We start from the raw sequence: 16226 nt of genomic DNA on the forward strand, positions 1-16226 counted from the left end.
TAAGATACAATGATGGTTGTGGTACTTGGCAAAATTACTAAAAACTGTTAATGGTACACTTAAAATCAGTGTTTTTAAAAATATGTAAAACACACCTCAGTATATGTTTTTAAAGCTACATTTGCCTTGGATAGGGGAGGGGCTCAAGAAAGTCCACTCCTAGATGAGAAACTACTTAGGCAGTTCATGGCTGCTCGTGGGGCTGGGGGCAGGGGGCCTCTAGTAGGTTACCTGTGTTCCAGTGGTTGGCTCTATACCCAGGCACAGATTTGCAGATAGATATATATGTAAAGATAGACAGATGTGAAATTGGAATGGAGATTTGGTGGGAGGGCATTAAAGGAGTTGGAAAGAGAAAGGGCAGGGACTCTGATTAAAGCACATTGTATGAAATGTCAAATAATAAATTAAAATGTACTCTTTTTTTTAAGTTTTAGGATTTACTTGTTTTATGTATATGAGCTGTAGCTGTCTTCAGACACACCAAAAGAGGGCAACAGATCCCATTACATGGTTGTGAGCCACCATGTGGTTGCTGGGAATTGAACTCAGGACCTCTGGAAGAGCAGTTTGTGCTCTTAACCACTGGGCCATCTCTCCAGCCCTAAAATGTATTCTTAATACGCATATACTTTGTTTCACCAGCCCCTTGACTTAACAACTACAGCTGTATTGATTACAAACCCACTTGACCTAGCTTAATTTCTGTCATAAAACACCCCAACTAAAAGTGACTTAGGGAAGAAAGGGTTTATTTTAATTCAGTTTCCAGGCTACAGTCCGTTTGAGGGAAGTCAAGGCAGGAACGTGAAGCACATCCTCGGTCACCAGCAGAGAGAGAGAACACATGCAGGCAGGCCTGCTCATCATGCTCGCCCATCCCTCTATACTTAACAGAGCGCAGGACCCAAACTCAGGGAACAGTACTGCCCAGAATGGGGGAGGGCTTCCCACTTGAGCATGCGCAGAAGCTAACTGGATCTAAATAATTCTTCATTAAGCTTCCCTTCCTAGGTGTTTCTTCCTTGTGTGCATTTGACAATTAATAGTAACTATCACACCACATAGGGAATATCTCTTTAGGGAAGATAAAATGGTCAGGAGAAATCCAAACAGCTCGTTCCAGCAGGGTTCTCCAGGAAAAAGATTTTTCTCATAAGCCAAAGGTCCCTTCTGCTCCATTTATATTTTAGGAAGCTGGCGCTTAGAAGCAGACAGAGACTATAACCAAATATTTTCGAACTATCCCTTGACAATGGCCTGAGAAATCAGATCGGGTATTCCACTCTACATCAAGAGGAAAAAAAAAAAAGCAAGCGCAAACAAAAGCACTTAGCAGAACATGAAAGCATATAGGCTAAGTTATATAACTTACCCTAAATGGCAAAGCAGCCGTTTGCATAACTTTGCAATGCCACAGCAAAGCAGTTCTCTGCAAAGATGGTGGCAACATCATTATCTAATCTCTATCATTATCATCTCCCAACTATCCACAACTCTTACAAGATCCCAACTTCACAAGACTTCAAAGAATTTTACAAACATTTTAGGTCTTTACAAAAATACCCACTCCGTGAGGCCACGTGGCACCTTAATATAATCTGCCAACCTCACAAAAGGCTCCATCCTTCCTTCCCCTGTTCTCCTTTCTCAATAGGAGGGGGCCATATACTTTTCACATGTATTCTGATTGTCTTTCCCTCATAGCGAGTAAGTCCCAGGAGAGCTCAGGTTTTGCTCTTTCCTAGAACTCCGTTGCCCAGAACAGTTCCCCGCATGTGGTGAGAGCATTCAGTGTTTTCTAGTTGTACAAACCGGTATTAGATACACCAAGAGGAGTTAATCCTCGCAGGAATGAGGAGTCTCTCCCTTCTATTCAAACCTTCACTGGAGGTTAAAATGTAGAAAATAAGCCTCAGCATAAAATCCCCAGACTGCTTACCCGATATTTATTCAACAACAACAAAAGGCTAATGTTTCACTTTTAATTCCCAACTTGCTACCAAGTATTTTTTTTAACAAGAGCTGTAGTTCTGTTAAAAGGACGGGTAATCAAACCCCATGTGACTCTTATTAACTAATAAGAAAGCAAAGCAAAGTTTAATACTTAACTAGTTTAGTGCAGTGTGACATTTCAAAAGCAACCAGTTTTTTTCCAAAACCCCCAAAGCAGTCCCTTCACCAACAAACATACCCCTTGCCTAAGCAAGTCTGACCTCTTGGGGACCCAAAGTCGATCACCAAGCAACATTTTCTCCCAGACCCTGACCACAGAATCCTTCCTTGAACCAATCAACCTACAGAGCTAGGGGTTCTCCTAAATTCTCTGTCCAACCCGCTGCATTCCAGCGTTTTCACACACCCAGCAGAGGGACTTGGCACCTCTCTGCTATGGGCATGCCCCTGGTCAACTCCACCATCAAAGGACTGGGACAGGGAAGAATCTGGGAAAGGCAGGGACCTCATCAGCAAGGCCAAAATTGGAGGACATCTTAGACCTCACCCTGAATCTGCCAATTCTCTGTGACCTTGGGCGTGTCTCTGAAGCCTTGGAGCTCGAGTTCTCTCACCTTTAAGGTGAGGACCGCACCCGGCCGGTGCCACGTTAAGGATTAAGTGTGACCACAGATGAGGCTCCACGCAGAGCACTTGGCACCAGTGGGAGACCCCCTCCCAATTCGCGGCGGGCGCCGTGACTCCCCCATCCTCCCCACGCTTCGGGGCCCTTCGGACTGGGCCAATCGCCCAATTCTGCAGACAAGCGAGCTGAGGCATAGAGAAAAGACAGGGCGCTCGGAGGCACCCCCCGCCAAGGCACACCCCATAACCGCTGGTCCCCCCGGACCCACGCCCGGGCTGCGGCTCCAGGTGCTTGTGCCCCGGGCTCGCCCGCGAGCGCTCCACCTGCCACCCGGCCTCGCTCGCGCCTGCCCGCCCGCCCGCGCCGCTGCACTCACTCTTCACTTTGCCGAAGGTGCCGACGCCCAGGGTGTCCCCCAGGACGTAGTGTCCGATCTTCACCCGCCCGTCGTGCTTCTGCTTCTCAGCCATGTTCGGCGCACGGGCTCCCCCTGCCGCGGGCTCTGAGCGCCGCCGCCGCTACCGCTGCCGCCGCCGCTACCGCCGCCACCGCCGCCGCCGCCGCCTACCCACAGTGCAGCGGGCCCGGGGGGCGGGACGGGGACGCCCGGGGCGCGGTGGGGAGAGCGCAGCCCGGCGCGTGTGGACGCAGGCTGGGGGAGCAGAGCCGAGGCGTCCCGAGAAAAGCCCAGGGCGGTGAAGATGGAAGGGATGAATCTGAGCGCGACCGAGATGGAAGGAGAATCTGAGGAGAAGTGGGGGTGACGGGGTGTAGACCGTGAGCCATGCCTCGGGACCAGAGGGCAAGGCGCTGGAGAGGGCGGCCCGCCCCTAGCCCCTGGCACGCTCCCCCTAGCCAAGGTTTGTTTGTCTGGGAACGTTCTAGTCCGTACCCTCTTCAGATGGCGTCCCATTGTTTTGTAGTTCCTGGTCGTGTTATTGTTAGGTCTCAACCCCCAGACAAACTGCCAACGGAGACGCCTAGCATTAACATAGCAAAGGTGACGTGACGCTGGTTCTCTCAGCATCCCTTAGTCCCCACCTGGTATAGGGTCCTCCTGCCTGGCATACCCTGACCCCTACCCTGAACTCTCCAGCCCGGGGACTGAGCTGCCCCTTCCCTCAGGTCCTCTGATCCCTAGATAATTCAGCCATTTTGGCTGTGCCAGTTTCTTAGCCCAGGCCACCCACCCCTCTTAGGCTTGGCTCCTCTCTTGCTCTCCCTCCCTCTCTCTCCTCACATGGCCCTGCTGAGTCTGACCATGTGTCTCTGCCTCTGCTTCTGCCTGTATGTTCATTTTATCTATAACAGGCCTTCCTCATTGTGTTAGTTAAAGCTTTTATTGTTGCGATAAAACACCATAACCAGAAAGCAAGTTGGGGAGGGCAGGGTTTATTTTTTACACCTCCACCGCACTGTTCATCATTGAAGGAAGTCAGGACAGGAACTCAATGCATGGAACCTGGAGGCAAGAGCTGATGCGGAGGCCATGGGGGGTTGGGGAGGGGTTGCTGCATACTGGTTGGCTCATCAGGGCTGGTCCAGCCTGTTTTCCTACAGACCCCAGGACCACCAGCGCAAGGATGGAACCACCCGCAATGGGCCCTTCCCCACCAATCACTAATTAAGCCTTACAGCTGGATTTTCTCAGTTGAGGTTCCCTCCTTTCAGATGACCTTGTGTCAAGTTGCCATATGACAAGCCAGCACATCCACCATACCCAGGAGCAGTTATGGTCTCCTTTTATTTCTTTTCTTCATTCAGTTATATAGACAATCGTGTTATAGAGATAAAAGACATTCTCTTCAGGACTCTCAATTCTAACTCATTTGAACAAAATTTCCCAATAAATCATAGACACAGCCCTAAGTATATTTCAGCACTTGCATACATGTGTGTAGATATGCATTATATACGGGACAAGGGAGAAATACTAAAAGAAATAGGAAATAATTTACATGTGCAGGTAAATGTAGAACATAGACAAAACACAGAAGGGATCAAAGAATTGTGGGAAACAAAATGATGTAAAAACACATTAAAGAAATGAGTGTATTGAGGATGGAAGTAAAAAATAATAATAATAATAATAAAAGGGAATCCAAAGCATGCCCAGAGTGTTACCAGTGGGCAAATCACTTATGAGCAAGCAATCTCTTCCTCCCGGCTCCCCTCACTCTTCCCCTCCCTTTACTTAATGTTAGCCGACCTTGCCATAGCTGAAGATTATTTGCTTCCTATACAGAAATATGAAGACTCATGTGACTTCCATTTAGCAGTTCCCTGCACTCATACAAACGTGCTTCAAAACATAAATACTTAAAAAAAAAAAAACATAAATACTTGCAGCTTTTCCCATAAAAAAATAATTTAGAAACACAAAGAAAAGGGATTATTTGCTGTTTGGGGATAAATTATTAAAGGTTAGTCAAACATCTGTGACACTGTGCATGCCGATAGAGTTTCATAGTCACATGCCTCGAACGTGAAGCCTCAAGTCACGCTGTTTGTATGTAAAGAGTGAACCGGGAACTGGGTATGACACAACTTGTTTCCTGAGACCTAGTAAACATACAGCTGACCAACTGGTGTGTCCACCATGGCGATCTGATGAGAGATGATCTCGGCGTATAAATTATAGACATCACAGCTGTCGGACATGGGCTATTTTTGTTCATCCTGCAGATCACCTTTCCTGCTGACAAGAAGATCTCACTTATGAGTCCCAACCTCGATGGCAAATTTGAGAAAGCTTCCCCGGGCTATTTTTAAGGCTGAACTTTTATTTGGTTAAAGACCATTCCTTTGCTAGTCCTTCAGATGAGGAAGCTGAGATAGCTCTTCTGCTGAGAGTCTGTGTTGTCCTAATAATCTAATAAATGATGTTGAGGAGTCTTTAAATTGTGAAGCTACACGAAGAAAAGCTATAAACTGAGATCTTAAAGCATGTTGAATTGTCGACTCACTGGCAATTAAAGTTTCATTGTTATTACACTAACCTTATAGTTTTATGCTAAGCATAAGCAATACTTTCTTGATTAAGAAGTTCATTTAGTCTCAGCTATTTGTCATCAAGGAACATTATTGTCCCCGTTTTATAGATGATAAAGCTCGATTTTCCCTCTGTTATTTTTCCCCCAAGGCTATAAAGCTAAAGTCAAAGCCAGCCAGACTCAGATCCAGTTCCAACCTGCCCTCTTCCTTCCAGTTCATTACAGCTGGAATCCCATGATGCTCTGAGAGAGTTCCAGTATGTTCATTGCCAGAGACCCCTTCAGACACTTTTATTTCTAGAGCAGAGCAGTGTTCAATCCTGTTGGTGCTTTCTTTAGTGGGAAGTAGAATGTTAGCTGGGTGTGGAGATGGGAAGGTCTTTAGTGGTAATACACTCTTCGGGTGCCCTGTGTACTTCATGTGTAAATCTGAGGCTGCCTCACCCTTCTCAGCAATGCAGAATTCTGTACTAAATGGCTGGATCTCCTTGTGCCCCTAGGATACTCACCTGAGAACATTGTAATGCACTCTATCCTATTTTATTAGTTTGCAGTGGTGTTCCAGTGCTGCTGTGACTTAGATTCATAGCCTAGGTTCTGACCACGGGTCTAGCTGTTCTGACCACTGATTTAGCTGTTACTGCTTTAGTTCTCAACAATTAGACCGTTGCCATTTTTTTTCCTCCAAATATTCTAAAGCAGGACCTGAATGGATAACTGGAATACTCCTAGACCAGTGGTTCTCAACCTTCCTAATGCTGGGGCCCTTTATACAGTCCCTCATGTCGTGGTAACCCCCGACCATAAACTTATTTTTGTTGCTTCCTCATTACTGTAATCTTTCTGCTGTTATGAATCATAATGTAAATATCTGTGTTTTACAATGGTCTTAAATGACTCCTGTGAAAAAGTCATTCAACCCCTCCCTCAAGGGGTCGTGACCCACAGGTTGAGAAACGTAATACTAGACTATATTAGATTGCATTCGTGTCATCAAATATATACAGCAAGGTATCTCCAAGTTCAGGACATTGTAAAAAATAAATTAACTATCCAACCAGTACTGGAATTATAGGTGCTCACTACTGCACCCAGGGTTTTTTTTTGGGGGGGGGGTTGGTTTTAATTAATTAATTTATCCACTTTGCATCCTGATTACTGTCCTCTTCCTGGTCGCCCCTACACACATAGTTCCCTCCCCCACCCTCCCTCCCCTTCTCCTCTGAGAGGGTGGAGGCCCCCTCTGGGTATCTCCCCACCCTGGCACATCAGGTCTCTGCAGGGCTAGGTGCACCCTCTCCCACCAGAGGCAGACAAGGGGCCATTGGGGCAGCATATTCCACAGACAGACAAGCAACAGCTTTAGGGACAGCCCCCGCTCCAGTTGTTGGGGATCCACATGAAGACTGAGCTGCACATCTGTCCTTTGATTGCACCCAAGTTTTTACTTGGATGTTGGAGAGATGCACTCTCCGACTTTGATCAAGGGGTTTACTCTGTTTCTCTTTATGGGCCTCACTGCTCATATTTCATGCTAGTACTCCAGTAATTGTCAAGCCTATTCGAGTATAAATGTCCAGTAATGTATTAATAGGTTTTAATACATATGAAATTGACATTTTCATAGCCCGTTTGCTTTGTGTAGGGCCTAATGGAATTTAATATATCCTCCTAGAAATTTTTGTTCAAAAATAGAGAGGAGGGCACAGTTTCATTTTATACCAACTTAGGATAGTTATGCCTGGTTATCAGTGTGATTGATTGATTGTGTTAGAAAGTGTTTCTCAGTGTGTCTGTGAAGGTGTTGACAGGAGCATTTCTTTCTTTCTTTTACTTTTTTCTTTTTCTTCCTTTTTTGTTGTTGTTTGAGGTGGGGGTTTTTTGTGGGTGTTTGTTTATTTGTTTTAAGACAGGGTTTTTCTATGTAGCCCAAACTATCCCGGAATTCATTTTGAAGACCAAGCTGGCCTCAAACTCAGAGATGTGCCCACCTCTGCCTCCCAAGTACTAGGATTCAAGGCATGCACCACCACCACCCAGCTGTGGACAGAAACACCAAACAAGGGGATGACATATCCTGAATAGAGTAACACCATCTCATAGGCTAACGCCCAGGTAGAATAAAAGGAGGAAAGAAGAAAGAGCCAGCAGCCACGGGCATTCTCTCTGCTTCCTGACAGACATGACGTGAGCTGCTGGGCCCCACTATTACTTCCTCACCGTGACAGACTATGACCTTTGAAACTAAACCTCCTGTTCCGCCATTCTGACAGGCATCTTGTAACAGCCATGCAAAGCAGTTAGGAAGCCCAGGTTAAATAAAAGGCGTAATTTTACATATCAGAGGTAGAGGGAAGCACGAGTAGAAAGCTACCGAATTTTATAGATTTGTGGTAAGGCATTTTTATTATTCTTCAATTCAAAATAAAAAGAAAATTAAGCATTTAACAATCATGCTGATGGGATCTTGTCTGTAACACAGGTTCAAAATATACACTCAGAACCCATTCTGTGAGAAAATAAGTTTAAAGATGGGCACAGTGATATCTGTCTGTACTTCTAGCATGGATGAAACTAGAGGTGGGAAGATCATGAAGTCCAGAATAGCCTGGGCTACGTATCGAGATGCTATAAAAGAAGAAAATTTCAACATCATAAAAGTGCACTGCATGGTTGTTGACATTGCTCACATTTACCAGCAATATTTCTCTATGTTTTTATTATTTGTTTCCTGGAATATTTAATAACAAATAACCAGATAGATTGTCTCATTAGTAAATATTTCATTACAAAGCTTTAACAGAGTAAGAATTTATTTTAGAATAGTTGTACTGTGATTTCTTACAAAATTAACAATAATTTCTTAACACTCTGGGATGTTTTATGTTCAATTTCTCTTGTCTTAAGAATGTACTTCTACATTTCGTTTATTCTGAACCAGATCCAAAAAAAAGTCATGACAAGCATTCTGTTGATATATCTCTTAAGCTTCTTGTCTACAATGAAATTTGTTTTTTAAAAAAAATTACAGTTATTTTACCTGTCTCATATGCTAGAACCATATTGGACATAATTCTTTATGATCATAAGATGTAGCAGAGAAAGCAATGTGTTTAAAGTAAGATAATGCTATGTGTATGTTCCAACTTAGCCACTTGACAGTATGTGTTCTTAAGCCAGTTGTTTCACTATTCATTGGTTAAACTACTGATGTTGGTCTAGACTTTCTGTACAGTACATTTTCATTATTAAGGAGTTTCACCCCAAAGTCTCACTCCTCATTTTAGAATGGAATTATTAAAAGAAAGAGAAGCCAGTCCTGGAAGAACAGACCTGTATCCTAGATAGCTGGGAGGCTGAGTCAGAAGTTTTATCAGTGCTCGCATGGATTACAGAATGAGTTTGGGACTAGCCTGAGCTACAAGTACATTCAAAGCAAGCCTGAGAAATTTACCAAGACCCTAATTAATTAATTAATTATAAAGGTAAGGAAGACTGGAGATCTAGTTTGGCATTAAGTCATTGCCTAGTATATGGAAGGTCCTAGATTCAGTCCTCCGTATAATGAAAATAGATAGATGATATATAGATAGATGATAGATACATACTTACATAAATGATAGATAGATAGATAGATAGATAGATAGATAGATAGGGATGGATGGATGGATGGATGGATGGATGGATGGTGTGTCTTAGGGTTTTACTGCTGTGAGCAGACACCATGACCAAGGCAAGTCTTATAAAGGTCAACATTTAATTGGGTCTGGCTTACAGGTTCAGAGGTTCAGTCCATTATCATCAAGGCAAGAGCATGGCAGCATCCAGGCAGGCATGGAGCAGGCAGAGCTGAGAGTTCTACTTCATCTGAAGGCTGCAATGGAAGATTCACTTCCAGGCAGCTAGAATGAGAGTCTTATAGCCCATACCCACAGTGACTCACCTACTCTAACAGGGACACACTTTCTAATAGTGCCACTCCCTGGGCAGAGCATATATAAACCATCACAGATAGATAGATAGATAGATAGATAGATTAGGATTACTGGGCTGGTGAGATGGCTCAGCGGTTAAGAGCACCGACTGCTCTTCCAAAGGTCCTGACTTCAAATCCCAGCAACCACATGGTGGCTCACAACTATCCATAACAAAAATCTGATGCCCTCTTCTGGAGTATCTGAAGATAGCTACAGTGTACACACATATAATAAATAAATAAATCTTTAAAAAATGTATTTAGAAAAAAGAATAGGATTACTATAAAGCATAGTAATTCACAGTTCAAGATTTTTCAACAAATGCTTTAACACTGGCAGATTATTTATAATTTTACCCTTTGACATTTATTATCACTGATTTTTATGGTTGAATAATAATTCTAGGCCTAAACTCTTAAAGAGAAGCAGATGCATGTGACGATACCTAAAACTCCTTGAAAGAAATGTAATAAGCTTGAGATGTTATCTTTAACAAGAATCCTAGTAAGAAATGTCATAGTTAACATAATCTATTTTCATTTCGTAGCTGCATACATTTCTAAATTGCCTCAATATGAGTCAACATTATAATACTGAATGTATCTAAGAAAAAAAACGAACAGTTTGGATCAGGCTTTCTTTACAAGCAGATGTATTAATTGGAATAACAAAGACTGTTTGCTTTGCTGTGTAAACATTATGGATCTTGCCAGCATTTTGGAAATCTTGCTTTCATGTATGTGTTGAAAGCTCTTGCGAAAAGACCTCAAACTCCCTTTTGAGACCAGTTAAATCCTGACCCCTCATGGATTCTGCGACTATCTCTGCGACTACTCTGAAGCTGCGGAGGTCTGAGTAAGTGGACAGCACCCGCACCTTGCAGTGATTATCATCTCTGTTACAGCTGTCCTTGGGAATTAAAACAATCCCTGACAAAACCAACAGCGTGTGTATTATTTGGAGCTTTTTCGAACACACTTTTAATGACCTCAAATGGGTATTAATGCTTCGACTGTTAGTTCAATCCTGTTAGCCTTAAGCACAAAGCTTTAGATGATTAATTAGTGCAAACAAGATAAATTAGGTAATTCCAAATGTTTTTATAAATAACAAAATATTTCTCCGTCTAAGGAAAAAGACTTTAAAGCTTTGCCAGAGAACTCAGTTTTCAAATTGAACTCTGGTATTTGAAGGTTCTTAATTCTCAAGTCTCAGGTTTTGTATTAGCCTTAAAACTTTCACTAATGAATGTTGAATAGCTGTTTTTAAAATACCGTTGTGTTTAAAGTGCTATGGAACTATCTATCAAACCAACTTAAATCCCCAGGCTCTGTGAGTGCACTGCTCCTTTGTTCTAGACAACATTTCTTCTTTAGTGACATTGAGTGGCCAGCAAGCATCTCAGTGCATTCACTGGTGGTGAAGTAAGGAGAAAGCCAGGCGCTGCCCTTTCCTTATTTTCACTCAGAATGGTAGCATCTGTTGAAGAAAGCCCAGACCTTCACTGGAGACAGGAAAGCAGCCCTTACTTAATACTCTTATAATAGGTATAGGGGTGGTTACTGTGGGGGTTAATGGAAGAAAAGAGATTGAAATCAACTCCCAAAAGGTCTCTGTCTACACAGGTGGGGTGTATTGTTAGATGGAATACTGCTAATCAACTAGGGAAATTCCTTGCTAAACTGATATAAGATTTTCTGGTGACAGCATGGCATGTGATCAGACATTACCTGGAAGAGAGGGAGTGGAGGGTAAGGGATTTGATTAGATAGTGGGGTTGAGCATTCTTGTTACAACTGGCCTCTTAAGGACATGCCCAACAATGAGGCCCAACTGGACTCTGATAAGCAAGTGTTTGTCACATTCTAGCAGTCTCCTGCTAGAATCAGCCAACCATAAAAGACAATGTAATGCTAGTGGTGGGTGCTGCCTGGAAACCCAAAGCTAAGTCAATAATCTCAGAGAGAAGAGGAAGAGACTGACCAAGCACTTGTACTTAGTTGTCAGAGAAAGTCTGGGAATGCAGCATTTGAGAATCATGTAAAGGGAGACTTATATGAATGAAGGCACTTCTGGAATGTTATGGATAAATCCATCTCAGACAGAAGGAACAGCAAGTTCACAACACACAGCATATACCAGACGACCGGAGAGAAAGCTCGTCCAGAGCTTAGATATGATTCATTAGCACAAACATGAAAGAGGGTCGAGAAGTTCACAGTTAGAAGGGATGCATCAGGAGACGTTCAAACAGGAGAATGACACGATGATGTGACTAATGTAAAGGGTCCGTTGGTGTGTTTATGTGGAAAACTGTCTAAGCAGTGAGAGCAATGATACAAGAATTGATGCAAGGCTGTTGTAGACCAGATGAGAGCTGATATAGGTTTACTGGGATGGTCTAGTGCAGATGAAGAAAGGCACTAAAATACAGTAGAAAGACTGAAGATAGTACATAAGGTTGCTGGTGGCTGAATGAAATGTATAAAGATCAAAAAGAGAAGAACCAAAAACTTGGCTCTCAGGGGCTTGAACCTAAGGCCTCCTCTACTGGGCAGCCTCTCTTCCATGTCTATAGCTCAACTGAATGTTTTTCCTTTTGATTTTACAAAAGGGATATAATTTTTTTTTCTGAAAAATTAGGGATGGGAAGGGAATTGTTAGATGACAAACTTCTGCTTCAACTGTGGTAAGTTCATAATGCCTTATAGGAATCCAGCAAGGCTTGTGGTCAACCGCAAAAGGGCACAATGGAGAGGAAGGTCTATCTAATCTCAAAATGTAAGTACATGTTCACTTTTTTCTCAGTACTCTGACGAGGTAGCTGATAATAGCAACTTAAGGAAAGGTTTGTCTTAGCTCACAGTTGAGGGTGTGGTTCATTATTCTGCAGAAAGGTGAGGCAGCTTGTTAGACTGCATCCACACTTGGGAGGTATTGGGGGGATGAGGGTAGACTCCCTCTTTCCTTTTCCATGGAACAGTGCTACCCACATTTAGGATGAATCTTCACACTTCAGTTAACTTGGTCTAGAAATTCCTTTACAAATAAGCCCAGATGTTTGCCTCTTTGGTGATTCTAGATCCTGTCAAGTGGACAATAGTAACCATGACGGCGTTTCAGAATCATCCACCTTTATACGCAGGACTAGAGTTCAGTCTTGGATTTACTTTGGAAGTGAATATAGAGAGCAAAGGAAGAGATAGCAGGATTTATTTATTCCAGATTTGGAGACATGGAAAAGAAGAGGTGCCATCGAAGGTCTCTAAGGAATGCCCACTGAGTTAGGTGGAAACTTAAGATGTGTTACCAGTTATTTCAAGACACTGTTATCTACTCTATCTAATGCAGCCAAGATATCAGAGGTCAAGATAATGGAGAGTTTCTAATGGGTTTGATGACTTTGACAAACCACAAGGAAAGTAATGAAGATGAACTTGTAAGTGAAATTAGTTTCTGGAAAAAAGGGAAGAAGTATATCTATTAAGTTGGCTATGAAAAGGAGCAGAGATGTATTTGAGGTGTGGGTATTCCTGCCTCTGTGTGTGTGTGTGTCACACATACACCCTGCACTCATTTGTGCATGCATGGTGCATGTGTGGATGTGGGAAGAGTGTTGGTCCTTGTCTTCCATCTTGTCGGAGGCAAGGTCTTTGGTTGTTTTCCCACTGCACATGCCAGGCTAGCTGGCCCGTGAGCTTCTGGGATTCTCTTGTCTCTGCCTCATCTTCCTATGGGAATGCTGGGATTGCAGGTGTTTGTACTTTGCATCTGGCTCTTTTTTTTTTTTTTTTTTTTTTTTTTTTTAAAGGTTGGGTCTGAGAACAGGAACATAGTCCTCATGCTTAGGCAGCAAGTACTTTTACCCAGGGAGCCATCTCCCCAGCTCCACATATTTGAATTCAACTATGAAGACAGTAGCAATAGCAAATAAATAAGTGGAGACAAAGAGAGTTCTTGTTTGATTTTGTTTTTTTAAGATGAAGAAAACTATAGCATGTTGGTATGCTGATGGGCTTGCCCAAGCTGAAAGGGAAACCTGCTAATGTATAAAAGAGTGAGTAACCTGAGAACAGGTAGCAATCCTCTCAGTGTGACAGCCCTCCCGGGCTTCATCACTCTACTCTCCAGGAAACTGCACTCCAGTGAAAACCGTGTGTAGTCAGTAAATTTAAAAACTGAACTAAGCGCTATGCCAAGTGCCTGGGAAGGACCGACTACACAGTGCAGAGCAATGCATTAGAGGCTCTTGCTCTCCATCAGGGATCGAATGATGAGAACTCATTCTAGTGGAAGCCTCTATAAGGAAGGAGGCGAAGGGGATGGAACTGAGAAATAAAGAGGATAAACAGAAACTGATGAATACTTATGGGTAAGGGGAAAATGGCTTTCTGGCTCAGTAGTGCAGGAGGATGGATCACATGAAGCACGTTTTGTAGCTTATCACTCCCTTCCCCAAACGTGTTCAAAGACTTTATGTTACCTAAAGATTAACATGCAAAGATAGGTAGCCTAGTCTAGGCACCTCTTAAATCAATCGTCTGGGTGTGCTTTTTATTTTATTTTATTTTATTTTACTTTACATACTTCCTTAGAATTCAAAACCATAGTGGGCAAAATTCAGCTTGAAAAAAAATCACTACAAAATAATTTTCCATCGAAAGTCTAAATGTATGGTTTCTTATGATGTGTGGTCCTGCCAGCTTTGACTCTTACCTTATTTTTCCTGATGCAGCAGTTCTAATAGTCTAACAATGTGTTGTTTAATAATCAATACCTATGTCAAACTCCCTTCAGTTCTGCTTTGAAGTCTGCTTTTCCCTACTCTTGCTATCAGGGTTAAATTCCCTTCTTTGATACTCGTCACAATCTACTTCACAGACATCTCCATGTCTCTCGAAACTCACCTCCCTCGTGAATCCGTCCCTCACACGCCCACATACAACCAATCAGTCTGTCTTTAGCAACACCATCTGCCTTGAGTATATTTAATTAAACCCACCATTGGATCTGCCTGTTCCATGTCCAGTCACCATCTGCCAGGCCCTTGAGAGCAAGCACAATAAGCATGGTCCTGGATCCTTAGGAGCTAAATAAAGGAGTGGCACATGGGTGAAATTGAAGTTCCGGCAGAGCTTTTTCCTCAGTTTCCTGTCTCTTTAATTTAGAATTCCAGCAACAAAGAGTGCTGTGACATTATGCTCATTCTATCACACGCTCCTCTGCCTCCTCCTCCTCCTCTTCCTCTTCTTCTTCTTCTTCCTCCTCCCCCCTCCTCTCTTTCAGGTGTATGTGTCCTCTGCCCAAAATAATCAGGGGCATGACTTGTATCCTGATCATTTCATGTCTCTAGCATCTAGCTACTCAGTAAATGTCCCAGCAATGAGTTGTTTCACGGTGATCGGGTGGCTTTACCTTTTCAAGTCATCGTGCAATCGTGCTATCCTTTCTCACCATCACAGAGAACCTCTTGGTTATTCCTGGCAGAGATCAACCTTGACGCTGCGGAGAAAGATCTGTATCACTTTTGTTCTTAGACTTTTCTAGACCAGTTCTTCATTCTGACTGACTATAAAACCCTAGCCTTCCTCTCCGCCCCCCCACACACCACGAAACCAGCTCTTTTCATTGTATCCCTATTCATTTGCCACAACTCTATCCTCCCCTACTAACAGAACCATAAACCAAATACAGCTGCCTCGATCTGATGATTTTTATATATATTTTTTCTGTTAAACAATCAATAAGCTATTGCATTTACACTATTGTTAATACTTATAACTGCCGCTTGCCCTGCTGAGAATGCTTATATTATAGTCATTTTTAAAATATTTGGTAAATTAATAATGGAAGGAATGTTATTTTCACTGTCAAATGAAAGGCTGTGCCTCTTATGCAAAATTAGTTCACTCATATTTATAACTGTTTACATCCAAGAATTTATTGGTACAGACTAGAAGATACTGTCCTTCATGAACTAATTTCTAAGTAAAATGATAACTTTAGGGCTGGTGAGATGGCTCAGCAGGTAAGAGCACCCGACTGCTCTTCCAAAGGTCCTGAGTTCAAATCCCAGCAACCACATGGTGGCTCACAACCATCCGTAACAAGATCTGACTCCCTCTTCTGGTGTGTCTGAAGTGTACTTACATATAATCAAAAAATAAATCTTTAAAAATAATAATAATAACTTTATGTTATAAAGTATTCTTGTACCCGAAGCCTATGATAGCTCGGGCAGCAAACAGAAACGTGGCAGGTGCTGAGTTTCCCTTGTGGTTTGATGAAGTTCTACCTTCTCTGCATACTGCAGAACCCAAGTGACCCATACTTGCGCTAGCCGGTCCTTGGTGAACTTGTCCATCTGGCGCCCTCTGCTGGCCTCCTGAGCTTTGATGGACTTAAGTTTTCCTCGCCTAGGGACTATCCTGAACAGTAACAATTAATTACCCAAGGAGCTAAAGGGGTCTGCAACCCTATAGGTGGAACAACAATATGAACTAACCAGTACCCCCAGAGCTCGTGTCTCTAGCTGCATATGTAGCAGAAGATGGCCTAGTCAGCCATCATAGGGAAGAGAGGCCCCTTGGTCTTGCAAACTTTATATGCCCCAGTACAGGGCCAGGAAGTAGAAGTGAGTGGGAAGGGGAGCGGCGGGGAAGAGATATGGGAGAC

General features: G+C 43.0%; 1 protein-coding gene and 1 long non-coding RNA gene across 3 annotated transcripts in view; one reads left to right on the forward strand and one right to left on the reverse strand.

Annotated features, from left to right (window-relative positions):
• The window catches only part of Prkaa2 (protein kinase, AMP-activated, alpha 2 catalytic subunit), an 80250-nt gene extending 77099 nt beyond the window's left edge, over positions 1-3151 (reverse strand). For both annotated transcript variants that reach the window (NM_001356568.1, NM_178143.2), the window contains exon 1: positions 2958-3151. Coding sequence is in view for 1 of the 2 variants with exons in the window: in NM_178143.2 (NP_835279.2) it covers positions 2958-3051 (94 nt within the window). In the remaining variant the exon portion in view is untranslated. The remainder of the gene's footprint in view (positions 1-2957) is intronic.
• Gm36893 lies at positions 3151-5575 on the forward strand. The gene is made up of 2 exons (XR_376484.4): positions 3151-3441; positions 5267-5575. It is a non-coding gene; the product is annotated as a predicted gene, 36893 (long non-coding RNA).
• The last annotated feature ends 10651 nt before the right edge of the window (positions 5576-16226 follow it).

The sequence above is a fragment of the Mus musculus genome, chromosome 4, assembly GCF_000001635.26.
Source record: "Mus musculus strain C57BL/6J chromosome 4, GRCm38.p6 C57BL/6J".
NCBI lineage: Eukaryota > Metazoa > Chordata > Mammalia > Rodentia > Muridae > Mus > Mus musculus.